The 13,446-nt window shown below is 38.5% G+C and overlaps 1 protein-coding gene across 1 annotated transcript in view; it reads right to left on the bottom strand.

The window, feature by feature from the left end:
* LOC122063250 (CSC1-like protein At1g32090) overlaps positions 1–13,065 on the bottom strand; it is a 47,287-nt gene extending 34,222 nt beyond the window's left edge. Inside the window, exons 1-4 of the mRNA XM_042626951.1 lie at positions 12,506–13,065; positions 11,290–11,442; positions 4,922–5,057; positions 3,540–3,641 (exon numbers count right to left, since the gene is read on the bottom strand). Coding sequence (XP_042482885.1) covers positions 3,540–3,641; positions 4,922–5,057; positions 11,290–11,442; positions 12,506–12,819 — 705 coding nt within the window. The 5' untranslated portion in view covers positions 12,820–13,065. The remainder of the gene's footprint in view (positions 1–3,539; positions 3,642–4,921; positions 5,058–11,289; positions 11,443–12,505) is intronic.
* Positions 13,066–13,446: the final 381 nt, after the last annotated feature.

Genomic DNA, 13,446 nt, shown 5'->3' with positions numbered 1-13,446 from the left:
TGGCAGATAGGGCCACAGGGCTGGTCAAACTCCTCTATAGGGGTGAGGGACATATCCTCCAAATCTCAACCCATTCTGAGGGAAGGAACCCTAAAATCAATGGGAACAGGGTTTTGGAAGAGAAGAACCCTAAATTTTAGAAATCACAGATGAAGGTAGCTTCAATCCTGCAAGTAATGGTGGGTCATTCTAGGTTGATGCACTTCATCTTCAACAGGTGGAGATAGGAAGAACCAAATTCCAAAGGAAAGTAAGAATAAAAAATCTCAGATAGGTAAGAACCCTAATTTTTCAAGGTTTCTGGTTTAAAACATTGAGGTGATGTGTAGGATAGCAAATAGATTCATATGAATCATCTCATTAGCGTTGTCCAATAGGTAACTAGGAAGGCAAAGGTAGGAGAAGATGGAGGCTTGTGAAGAAGATGGAAGATGACAAAAGATGGGGCTAGTGATTTTGGGAAAAAGAGAAGGGAGGTCGAAAACCCTAGATCAGAAAAATAGGGGCCCTGATAACATGTTAGCAGCATGAGTGGGGAGAGGGCTTGAATGATCTAACTGATCACACAAGCCTTTTATTTATAATAATAAAAAAAAAAACAGAAATTACAAGTATCCCCCCCCCCAAAAAAAAAAATCCAGCCACCCCACACTAAATGGGGTCGGTGAAGCGAGGGAAAGCCCTATTGTGCCCCTGTGCCACACTTAACATGTATTCTAACATAACGCTTTTAGAGTTTTGTTCCAGCCCCCAAAAAAAAGCCACTTGATCAGCCCAGAAACCCCATTGGAGGCCTCTACAAGGAGCCGCAGGTTTTTCTCCATTCAGCCTGCAAAACCCTAGTATGTCGTATCTCTGATCTTGATTGGTTACCTACCTCCTTGGTGGTTCTAGTGATGTAGATAGGTCTATCAAAGGACTAAATAGGCCTTGGAAGAACCCCATGCTGGTCCCATTCAAAGGAGGTAGACATTCCAGGCCTGTAGGCTGCTCGACCAGTCCAGCTGGCTCCAGATTTTGTCCAGATTCTGGCCCATTTACTAGGGCCATCGAATCAGCACCCCTATGGCTATTTACTTTAATTTTTAGTTCCAGCTTGGAGTGCTCCAGAAGCTTTCCTTGCTGCCCATCGATCCTGCCAGCTGCAGCAGCCAAAGTTCCCAATTCCCTCACCTGTGAGCTGTCATATTGCTGTCCTCTTTTGTCTTGTGCGTTGACCAGTCAAAGGACAAGTTAGGCTGTGGGGTTAGCCTTCTAGAAGGTCCCTATATTGGTCTCTTATATTTTCTTAGTAGCCAAGTTAGTGGTTAGTTATCAAAGTATGTTAGTTTCCTTTTTGGAGTTAGTTTCCTATTTTGTTTGTCCAGTAGTATCTATTTGTGACTTAGGTTAGTTTCCTTTTTATCATTAGTTGTTAGCTTCTAATTTACATTTTCTTGGTTAGAAAATTTAAAGTTAAGTTATTAGGTTTTATTTCCAGCATTAGTTCCCTTTTTTGTTATGTCTTTGTGTCCAAGCAATATAAGAAAACTAAAAGTTAAGTTTAAAGCCCATCAATTATAATGAAAAGGCAGAATTGAGTTAAACAAAAAAGATGGTTTACGCTATTGTGCTGTGGGATGCAGTTGGGTGAGATGTTCATTCACTAATTCTTCTCCCCCCTCCTTAGCCCTCCATCGATTCTTTTTCTTTTCTTTATTTTCCTTTTTATTTGTTTTCTATGAGAGAGAGTGTTTGAGTGCTCAAAACAAGCTTGTTGAAGTTCAAAAGATCCAACAAAAGACCAGCTTGAAGGCAGCCAAGAGAAGGATAGATTTAGGCCAAGGTATTAGAGTTTTGAGTCAAATAGATTTTTGGTTGTATCTCCCAAACTACAAGGCTTTTCCTCACCTTTTAGGGTTTTGTTGAGACCCCTAAGAAACCCCTTTGACCAAATTTTGGAGGCCATTCAAGGCCAGTAGCTGCTGCTACTGCAGAACTCCATAAAATTTCATTTTTCATTCCTCGAGCATAACTTCCAACCAGCTGTCAGTTGAGTCTCAACATTTGAAGGATAATTTGGCATTACACAAGAAACCTTCGATTCAAATTTGAGGTTCATCAAAGGCTGCAATCTCAAGATATTGAAAATTGCCGAAAGTTCCCTTTTTCTTCCATCTAGCATATCTCCCAGCTCGGTCATCAGAAATTGACCAAACATTGAGGGTTTGTTGGAGCATACAAGTGCTCCATTCTATCCAAAGATTGGGCTCATCAGAGCCCCGGTTTGTGAGTTCTCGAATTCCTCCCTATTCAGCCAGAATTTCATATCCCGCCTGGGATTAGGTCCTTTGTGATTTAGTCTTACATTATCCAGCCAAATTTGGAAGATAGGTTGGAGGTGTTCTCAGCCACAACCGACCAAAATTTCAGGCTCATCCATGGTTTCAAGTATTGGTACGTATCGTACCGGCCCTTACCGATACGATACATGGAATTTTAAAACCCTTTCGTATCGATATGTATCCTACGATACATACCGATACACCACCGATACGATATGATACGCACCGATACACACCGATACTCTGTGGAAAAAATAAAATCGAGTGAAATGTACGTTTTGGTATGTATCAGTATGTATCGACCGATACATACCGATACAGCGCTACGGTCATATAATGGCCAAGTTGGGTCATTTTTTAGAAAAACACGATTTTTTGAGGGGTTTTGTCCCAAAGTTGCTAGTAGCCATATTTCTCTCTAACTAAAGTGGAAATTAAGGTTGGGAACAAGAATTTTACATTTATGGGACAACTATAAACCTTGAATTCTTAGTGCGATACCCTCAATTTAGTGTTTATGTATAATACATGTTACAAATAGCTTTTTTTAACAAATTTTTTATGCAAAAGTGTATAAAAAAGTGTTTCCTATCCATTTATGTGCGTATCTTTAGCGTATCTTAGCGTATCTCGGATACGATACGATACCCTCTGATACGTATCTTAATTTTGGCCGACCAATACGGTCACCGATACTGATACTTTAATCCTTGGGCTCATCTGAGCCCTGGTGTAGAGTTATCAATTTTCTTTTATTTCAGCCTGTTTCTCTAATCTTAGTTTTCTGGGGGAAAGTTAAATCTGAGTTTGGTATGGAGCTTCCACAGTTTTTGGGGCTGTTTGCCTAGGTGAATAAACTGACGTTAGACTCATTCCATATATGACTACTAATAGAGCTGATTGGAGAGCAAGGATACATGTAGTCAACCCCTTTTAGTTGGGATGAAGATTTCTTGTTGTATATAAGTACTTGCACACAGGTGTTAGGAATTCTAACTCTACCGTTAGTCTTTGTTTCCTGTCCCAACATCAACTTCCTCTTCTTCTTTCTTCTGCTTTCTTCTCTTCTTCTGTTGATTTCTAATGGTTGCTTGCTGTTTTGATATCGTTACAAAAACAATTCTGACATACAAGCACTGAGAGATTGGACAGAGGAGGATAACATAATAGGAAAAGAGTGCCCATAAAAAATCCTAATAACAAAAACTATAATACCTGGTGACTGAGATAGTGATCAGGATGGTTAGTCTGGAAGAAGTGGTCCACACTTTCTGATATTGAGTGACCAGAAACACGTGGTACGTTTCTGACCACAACCTGCAGAACATCCAGATACAATATAATAATGATACTTGAAATGAAGAAATTATCAACCACTAACCAAAATGTGAAGACATTAACTTCATTAGAAATACAGAGTTAAAGGATTGTTGAAGCATGAACCAAATTAGGATGCATGTAGGCATGTAGCTACCAAAAGGAAAAACAGGATGCATGCAAATACTGTAAAAGCGAGCCTAAAAGATGAGATTCTCTATTAGTTATAATCTCTCAAATTATCTTAGGCTGTTCTGAAATTTAAGTACAAAAATGTAGAAACTTGGAACAGGGTTACATTCTCTGTTAGTTACAATCAAACATGGGTAACTTCTGGGTTTTGTAAGTGCAGAACAAATGTCACATGCTCAACATATGTAAAATGATGCTAATTGCACCAGGGTCTCTTTCTCTCTTCTTCATTGTTTTGTTTTCATTTCCAATTTAAGACTACGACATGATAAAAATTTCAAAACTTAATAAAACCAATAATAGTACCAAATTACATTGTAGGTACTAGGTATTTGTATTATCTGTTTCAAACCAAATACGAATAAACCAATAATAAGACAACCTTCATGTGTTTCCATATGGCATATACAACGAGTAAAAACAAATATAAACCTTACCCTATGAAACTGGGTTTGCACCTCAATTAGTCAGTGCAATCCCTGTTGTTAAGGAAACAATTAAACTAGCATTGTCAAGAGATAGAATGAAACTCATCACGTATTTCTAACAAACCAGTAAGTGTGTCAAACCAGTAAACCAGTAAGTGTGAAACATCAATTCTGAGCTACTAAAGGAGGATTTCCTAAACCAGCAGTTTCGGAAGCCATCCCAACACCAATGCCTTTTTTGGCCAAAGAGAAGTGTCTGACAAGGCCAAAATTTATTTGAATACATTTTCCACATCATTACCTAGTCATGGGTTAAATTTCAAACCAATTCAACTCCTCCATGTATCAATATATGTTTCAAATATTATTTGAAAAGGTTAAATTTTTTTGAAAAATGAGGACCATCTGGGGGGGGGGGAACAAGGGAACATGGTGGGCTATACAGTGGAGACAGACCACCAAATTTAACATGAACCTCATCTAAGGATTTCCCCATCCGTCCACTGATTAGAATAAGAAAAAATCATTTCTCCATGTGATGGAACAAGCTGTCATGTAGAAATGTCTCCCACACTTTAATGGTCATTTTTTGTCCAATGTAAAAATGCATAATTTTTCTCATCATAATCAAAAAGCAATGAAATCTCAACTGATACTCACAGTGAATTCATCTACACGTCGACGTTGCGAGGCTAGAAAATGTAACCTCATGAATGCTACTCTATCATACTCCTTATAGAGCATGTAGCAAGTCCATAGTGTAAACAAGTACGCCATTGAGATGTGTGCCCAAAACCTGATCATGACCCAATGCATTTGTTAAGCAATTGTACGAAAAAAGCAGAGTAGAAATAACATGTAAAATTCATAAAAGAAACATATTTCTTATTTTTATATTCCCAACTTTTCCCATTGATATTATGTTTGGTTGTTTTTCCTCTCCTACTCCAGCCAATCTGCCGCAGCACCCACCTGCAGTGGGGGAGAGAGAGAAACAGCGAGGGGAGAGCCACCTCAAGCCTAGGATCATGAAGGGAACCCTAACCCCAAAGAGAAATTCCTCTAATGTCCCTGGCCGGAGAGCCAAGCGGCTTGGGAAGTAGTGGGAGGTCTTCAAAGAGAAACAGCTCAAGCAGAACAAGAAGGCCCATCAACAAATCTTCTTCACTCTCACTTCCTCTACAAATTCTTTAATCCCAATCCCTACAGCTCCATTAACAGTTTCACTAACAACAACCCCTCTTTCTGCTTCACCTGAATAGGACAAATATGATCACATCTTGGAGACCTTCACAGAGAAGTGCGCTCAGCCAAAGCTGCTGCTTCTCCCTTCGCTACTAATTCCTAATCTCCCCCTCAGACACCACTCCTCTGCTCTCAATCAGCTGTGGCGCCACCACCACTTTGTCGCCATTGATGCTCCTCCCTTGTATGAACGTAAACTCCTCACCAACTTCATCCGTCTTCTTCCTCTTCCACAACAACTTAGCCATTCATGAGTCTTTGTCTGTCTCCAACAAGACTGCCATTATTAACATGTTCTTCCCTTCTTTCATTTTTTCTCTCACTTCTTGATCCTCCTCGTTCTGCCAGAACTAGAAGAGATACCAAAAAAACCATGAATCAAACAAATACCTTTTTACAGTAGGATTCGAAGCTAAGTTTCCCAAAGCATGGTTCTTTCTATAGAGAATTGAATAGATGAGAAGAATCTTAATTCAAGCAACCAGAATCAGAAGAGGAATAATAACTAAGAAAGATCAGGAGACTTGCAGAGAAAAAGAAAAAGAAGAATAGAAGCCCTGGAAGAAAAGACTGTAGGAACTAGAAAGTTCAATCTGTGATTCAATGCAAGCACGTAGTGAAGTGAAAAACCAAATTAATCACAATGACAAGAGTCAGAGAACAGTGAAAAAAGAGAGCAAGAAAAAAGCGGGAAGGGATATACCCCTGGAGCATTGGCCTTCTGGGACCAACAGAAGTCCTTGAGTTTCTGAACTTCCAGGGAGAAGCCTTGGAAATACGGATACAGAATCCCTGTCTCTGCATACATTTCTTCGTCGTGCTGGCCACCTTCTCCAACCACAACTACTTACGGTGGTCTCTCTCTTAATGGTGAAGTCTCCTACTGCTTCCCCAAACTCTCTCCCTCTCTCCCTCTCTGAGTCTCTGTACTTTTTTCCGTTTTGGAAGCTGTGTCTCTCTATAATTGAGCAGTTTCGCCAAAGATCGGGCTGAATCAGCCACGACTCCTCCCTGTTTATTAGTTACATTGGTTCAGTATTGAAAAGAAATGGAAGGTTAATTAGATGGGTATCCTCCTACTGAATTCATCATTGAAGGAAAGGCAACAACGGCATCCTGAAGAAGACGCACTCCTCAACGCCTACATCAAGCAATATGGCTCCAAAGAATGAACAGAGAAGGGGAGAAAAAGAGTGGGGAGAAAGAGAGAAACAGAGGGAGAGTGAGAAACAGAGGGCTAGAGAGGTGTGCCATGAGAGGGAGAAGGGTGGAGAGGGTGGAGTGAAGGAGCAGAGGTCAGAGGGGGTTGCAGGAGGGAAGGGACTCCGGTTGTAGCTGCATCTACTCTCTCCAGCTAAAAGAATACGTACATTCCGTTGAGGAATGAGTCAATAGTGGTGGTGGTGGTGGTGGTGGTGGGAGGAGTTTTGGAGATGGAGTTATGGGCAAAGTTGAAAATACAAAAAGGTACCACAAACATAATATATCAAATATGAGGTACCCCAGATGTAGTTTCTCCAAATGTTAGGTACTCCAGGCGTAATTTACCAATAATTTTTCAGTATGACACCATTCAGTAATCAACTAATATTACACAATGAAGTAACAATTCAGTGTGATTTGCACTTAGTACCAACTTAGTCCAGAAACTACAGTAATAATATATTAGAAGGCAGTACTGCTAAATGGTCCATTTAGGTCTAAACAGCCCAAGAATCTGCTAGGTGGCAGATCAGATAAGGCCCAAATTTTATGGACATATAGATCTAGATCCCCCTTTTTTTTCTTTTTTTTTTTTTTTTTTAAAGCTCATTGATTTTTGTTTATTACTTTGTTTTTCAATGAATATTATATTATCTATATTTCCTTTATTATATGTCAATTTTCTCAGATTTTAGGTCATTACAAATATGATTATACCATATTGCATTGATATGGCTTCTAAGTTGAATACAAGCACAATTATATAAGATTATCATTGCTAAATTACAAATAGTCATATACTACAAACCTCGGGCACCTAGGTGCGTGTCAACACAAATGACACACATTATAGGCTTGAGTCTGATGTTTACATCCATGCCTATTAGCTTACATGGAACATGTTATAGTGAAGGGGTAAACTTTCAAGATACCACAGAGAAGGGACTTATTTTCAATTCTAATAATTTTATGTCTGTAAGATGGCCAACCCCATTTAGTTGGGATAAAGCAAAGTAGTTTTTGTTGTTGTTGTAATGTAGCGCCGATGGACATTATTCCAAGTTGTGATAATTTCAAAGATTTTCCAAATAAAATTACATATTATGCATAGTTAATTAAGAATGAGATCCTTCGCCAATTTTAAAGTAAGAAGGATGACTCATAGCTAAATAGAGGAGATGAATATGACAATTTGTTGTAATGTGGGTACAATTGTATAAGGAAGATTTGTCCGAGCATACTTGTCTTTGTACTCATAACCCTACTATTATAAATAAAGGAGGGCTGGTGTCAATTGACACAATTCACAATTCCCCGAATCAACATGGTATAAGAGCAGGTGAGTTTCACTTCCCAAAACCCTAAACCCTCCATAATCTCCCTCCTCCTCCTCCATCGTCTCTCTCATCTCTGCACCTCCATCACACCTCTCGCCCCATGAAAACCCAGCCGCCCTCTCTCTCTCTCTCTCTCTCTCTCTCTCTCTCTCTCTCTCTCTAATGAACTTCCTTTTTCACCCTATTTTGGTTTGACTAGGGTTTACCCTCGGTGGTCTTCCCATAGGGGGTTGTCTTTGTGGTTTGAACCCTATGACTTGAAGCAAATATTTCCAATCTCTATGTTTGGTTAGCTCTGGAATTTTTTTACAAGATTGAAGATCCTGCACTTTGAGACCAGCAACTATAGCATCAGAGATTCCACTAAATTAGTTCTTTCGAACGGGATAAGTTGTGGTTCTAATGGTGACTATCCTTCATTCGCTATTAGGTCCATCAACTTAGATGGGAACAACTATTTGATGTGGTCCAATTCCTATTTCTTGTCTATCAATTCCCGTGGTTACTCTAAGTATCTCACAGGTGCTACTGCTTGCCCTTCCACTACTGGTACTCCTCAAGACAAATGGGATGCTGCCAATTATTTGGTTATGTCCTACCTTCCGAATTCGATGACTCCCTCCATTGCTTAGGGTTAATAGTTAGATACAACTTCTATGGTCTGGAAAGCAAGCAAAGAAACATATTCCCAAGTGAGGAATAATGCTAAATGTTTTGAGTTACAAAGGAAAATCTAAGGGACTACTCAGAAGGAGATGATTGCCTCCCAGTACTGCTCTAAATTACGTGGTATATGACAAGAACTTGACTATTATGAGACTTATCAGCCTGCTTGTGCAACTGATGTTGTTGGCTTTAAAAAACGATTTATTGAGTGTATAACTTGTTGGCTTTAATGTGGAGTTTGATCAGATCCAGGCTTATGGGCTCAATTGTGATCATTTTCGTACTCTGGAGCAGACTTATTCTCTGGTTCAGTCTGAAGAAAGTCGTCGTATAGTTATGCTCCAGCCTATCCCATAGGAATACTCGGCGTTATATACAGGTAAGAGTCCCAATTCTCCATAAGCAACCAGCCCATGAGATCAAAGGCCCAACACATACATAAGTCACTAATGGGCTTAATGGGCTTATTTTATTGGGAATAAGTTTTGGGTTGTGTTATGTATGTGTTGGGCCTTTGATCCTATGGGTTTTTTATGTAATGGGCCACTTCAATGAGCCTAAAATATGGGTAAAAAGTAAAAAAACTTGATTTAATTCATTAGTTAGTTAGAGTCACATTTTGAATCTATTTCCTTTGTTATTTCAGTTTTAGTCAGTTTAGGTTTCCCTAGTAGTTCATGACTAGTGAATACCTACTCCATGTTGGAGTTCTAGCATACTCCATGTTGGAGTTATAGTCATAGTCCCACCATGGGTTCAAGTCCTACTAGGAGTATCTAGTCCTATTTGGAAACTAGCTCCTAGTTATGATAGGATTGCTATTCTGCTCTCTTTAAATAGAGGAGCCTATGTACTCATAATTTCATATTTGAATAAAGAAGAATTGTAATTATTTGCTTAGAGCAACTGGGATAATTGTGAGTGAAAAGCCCAGGCTAAGATACTCATAAAGCCTCAGTGGAAAGATGCAATGGATAAGGAAATGAGGGCTCTTAGAACGAATCTTTCGTGGGACTTATGACCCTTCCATCGCACAAGAAGACTATGGGGTGCAAATGGGTATTTATAGTCAAGCGAGATGCAGATGGAGTTATGGACAAGTACAAAGCAAGATTGGTGGCCAAAGGTTTTACTCAAACCAATGGGATCGACTACCAAGAGATGTTTGCCTTATTGCTAAAATGAACATAATCTAAGTCATAATCTCCTATGCAGTTAATTCCAAATGGGATCTACAGTAGCTAGACATTAAAAATGCTTTTCTTCATAGTGAGCTGGATGAAGAAGTATATATAGATATCCCTCCAAGTTACTCTTGCAAGGAAACACGAGGAAAAGTTTGCAAACTAAAGCAAGCGGTGGTGGCCAGATCTAGTGCAGAAGCAAAATTTCAAGCCATAGCACATGGTATTTGTGAGTTGCTTTGGCTTCAGGGACTTCTTCAAGATTTGGGTATGCCTGTTCAATTGCCCATAATGCTATCTAGTGATAACAAGTCAACCATTAGCATTGCACACAATCCAGTTCATGGTGATCGCACAAAGCATGTGGAGATTGACAGGCATTTTATTAAGGATAAATTAGAGCAAGGCTTTATCTGCATTCCTTTTGTGAGAAGTGGAGATCAGCTAGCAGATGTTCTTACAAAGGGACTTAGTAGTAAAGTTTTGCATTCTATTTTGTGCAAGTTGGGCATGTTTGATATCCATGCACCAACTTGAGGGGGAGTATTGTAATGTGGGTACAAGGGTAGATTTGTCCATAGGGGCATACTTGTCTTTGTACTCATAACCTACTATTATAAATAAAGGAGGGCTATTGTCAATTGACACAAGTCACAATTCCTCAAATCATCACAATTTCCCATCCCATGCAGGAGTTGCAAAAGCTCTATAACAAATTGGTACTAACCATATGGGTAATTTCCAACAGAGAATTAAGCCATCAATCCTCTGAAATCATCTAGAGCCTGAAACTACATAGGAGGCTACACATTTGCACGGATAAACAAGGTCTTCTCCAAGAGATTACTCGATTTATGAAAATCAATTTCAGGTTTAGTTAAAAATTATATCTTAACTTAAACAAAAGCAACTGCCAAGGTACCAAAGCACAACTTCATTAGTTCTCGATAACAATAATTGATCCAACTAAATCATCTGTCAAGACCTACTTGTTCAAATATCATTCTCTAACATAAATATTTCTTAGAACAAAAGTCACCACTAGATTCTTCTATTTCTTTGTTTCTTGTTCTTTGGCAACAGCAAGGTTAACTGCCAGCATTAACTTCAGTAGTCATTGTTGGTTGATAAATGATAATGATCGTACGAATAACAATGTTCAACCTTCATCCATCATGTAATATTTACTTCATGTCAAAATATGGTTATTTGGCTATTTGACTTCAAAATAATTTTGAATTCACAAATACATGAAAGGAAGATAAAATCAAAAGTTCCATCATTCATACTCCCCCCAAAAAAACTGTAAGTATTTGGATCGAAAATAACATGTTTATGGTTTCCACATCAATAACATAAACACATCTTGCAGTGGAAGAGAAATATAACTTACTTTTCTGATTTAGGACGAACATTTGATATTGAAAGCTTATCAATATCACTGACTACCAATTCTTTTCTTAGGAAAAATAATGTTCCATCTGATACATTGACTGGAATAAGAACTAAGATTGCCAGGATTGTCATTGGTATGAAAATTTTCAAGCTGTTAAAAGAAAAAGGGAAAGATTCAGAGACAGATGAAAATAGTTGGACAAATATATTAAAGTCTCAACAAACATTATAAACCAAACAAACCATTAAACAATAAATGTATATACCAGTATGATTAGTTAGACATTGACTCTAGGAGTCATAGAATTGCAGAAAGAGAAGTTTCAAAACATGACTTATGAAGCACTGGTTACTGAACTTATAACAGGACATGGTATAGAATTTACATAGAAGTTGATTGTAAAGCAAAATACCTGAGCCATCTAAATGTTCTTCAAAATAAAAATAAAAAGCTAAGATTCTAGTGGCAGTATTCATAAACCTACACAAGGAAATGCAATGCAGACAAAGTTATTTATTCCTTAAAATTTTGGAAAATGGTAGTTCACAGTGCATCATACAAATACATAGATTGAAGAAGTTTACATTAGAGAACTTCCAGTAAGCAAGCCTTTCACTTTCCACATGTTTAACTATTTGTATAACTACGAAAGGAGGGGACCCAAAATAATTTATAATTCAGAAACATAACGGGCATGAGTAATTCCCAGCACATTCCATGAATCAAAGTTGAAGTCAAACACATAAATATGCAGTTCATTATGTTAGACTACAATTACCCATATCATTTTAGAAACTGAAATCAACAGGCTGTGACAATATCAGTATAAAGGGGAACGACATTACTTATTTAGGAACCTAGCAGTCACAAGGGTCTCTTTCCATTTACAAATTGAAACTGAAAATCTATTTACATATGCAGGGACAACAAACCATAGCCATGACTGCATGTCTCTGTGAGAGAAAACGAGGAAAACTTCACATCAGGAAACTAATTGTGGGAAATTCGCGGTGCATTCCTCCAAGTCAAGTTGAAAACCAATTCAAGATTCAACTAAAAGCAAGTTTTCACATTGAACTACAATTCTCCTTACTAAAAGTTGAAATTTTTCATGAAAAAACAGAGCCCAAATCAGAGCTAAGCAAATTTGAAATCCAGTACCCAGAAAACAATAACCAAGGAAATTAAACAGAACCCAGAGAACTCAACCTACCCAAGCAGATAAATTCGAAGAAAAACAGCAGAGTCAAGGCCAGAGTGATCGATAAGCTCTGTCTCACTCATCCTCAGAGCTTCCGGCATCCAGTTCAAGAAAGTAAGGTAAGTTTTGAAATTGAGGTTCACAAACTTAGCAACCAGATTCCTTCCATTTCTTGGACTATTCCTTGCACCTTTGATGTACCATTTTGGGAAATAAACTCTGTCATTGATGGGTTGAATCCTCAGAAGAGCAAAAGCAAGCAAGAAAGCGAAGGCACCGAGTATATTAAGGAATGCAGAAACTCCAATATCCTCAAGAGACGCCATTTAACCTCAGAACCAGACAGCAGCAGCAGCAGCAGCAGAACAGATAAGAGTTGGGTCAGGTCAGGGATGGAAAGAGAGTGAAGAGATGATAAAGCAAGAAAAGAGAAACTGAAGAAGAAGAAGAGGAGAGAGAAAGAATAGGATACTCCTAGGTAAAGTTATAGTGATTAGTGAGTTGTGAAATGGCTTTGCCTTTTGGGGGTTTTGATTAGTGCCTTCCTTCTGTTACTAAAACACAAAAAGGAGTGACAGAATGGCAGTGCGGCTCGCCACTCTCTCTCTCTCTCTCCCTCCTTTTTTTATTCCGCGAGGGCGGTAAGAAGAAAGGCCAACATTGGATACTTGAAAGTGTAACGGTAGTTCTTGGACCTAATGCTTGAATTGTGGACCCTAGGTGACTACCCCTTGACATGGAATCTTTTGTTTTGTATATTATTTCATTAATATTTTTGGTCAGTTTCTCATTGGGATAATGGCACTGAGGGAATATGATATGAGGAAAGAAAGGTCACATGCGATTCGACCAGAGTAGTTGGGTTTTCGTAAATAGATTGGAATTGACCTAATTGTAAGGAAATAATCCTTTTTAATATTTTTTTCTGTTTATTCCAAGTTCAAGTGAGAAGG

This window comes from Macadamia integrifolia, unplaced genomic scaffold (assembly GCF_013358625.1).
Source record: "Macadamia integrifolia cultivar HAES 741 unplaced genomic scaffold, SCU_Mint_v3 scaffold1273, whole genome shotgun sequence".
In the NCBI taxonomy this organism is placed as follows: Eukaryota; Viridiplantae; Streptophyta; class Magnoliopsida; order Proteales; family Proteaceae; genus Macadamia; species Macadamia integrifolia.
The sequence above is the reverse complement of the archived record's forward strand: the minus strand, read 5'-3'. Positions and strand labels throughout refer to the sequence as shown.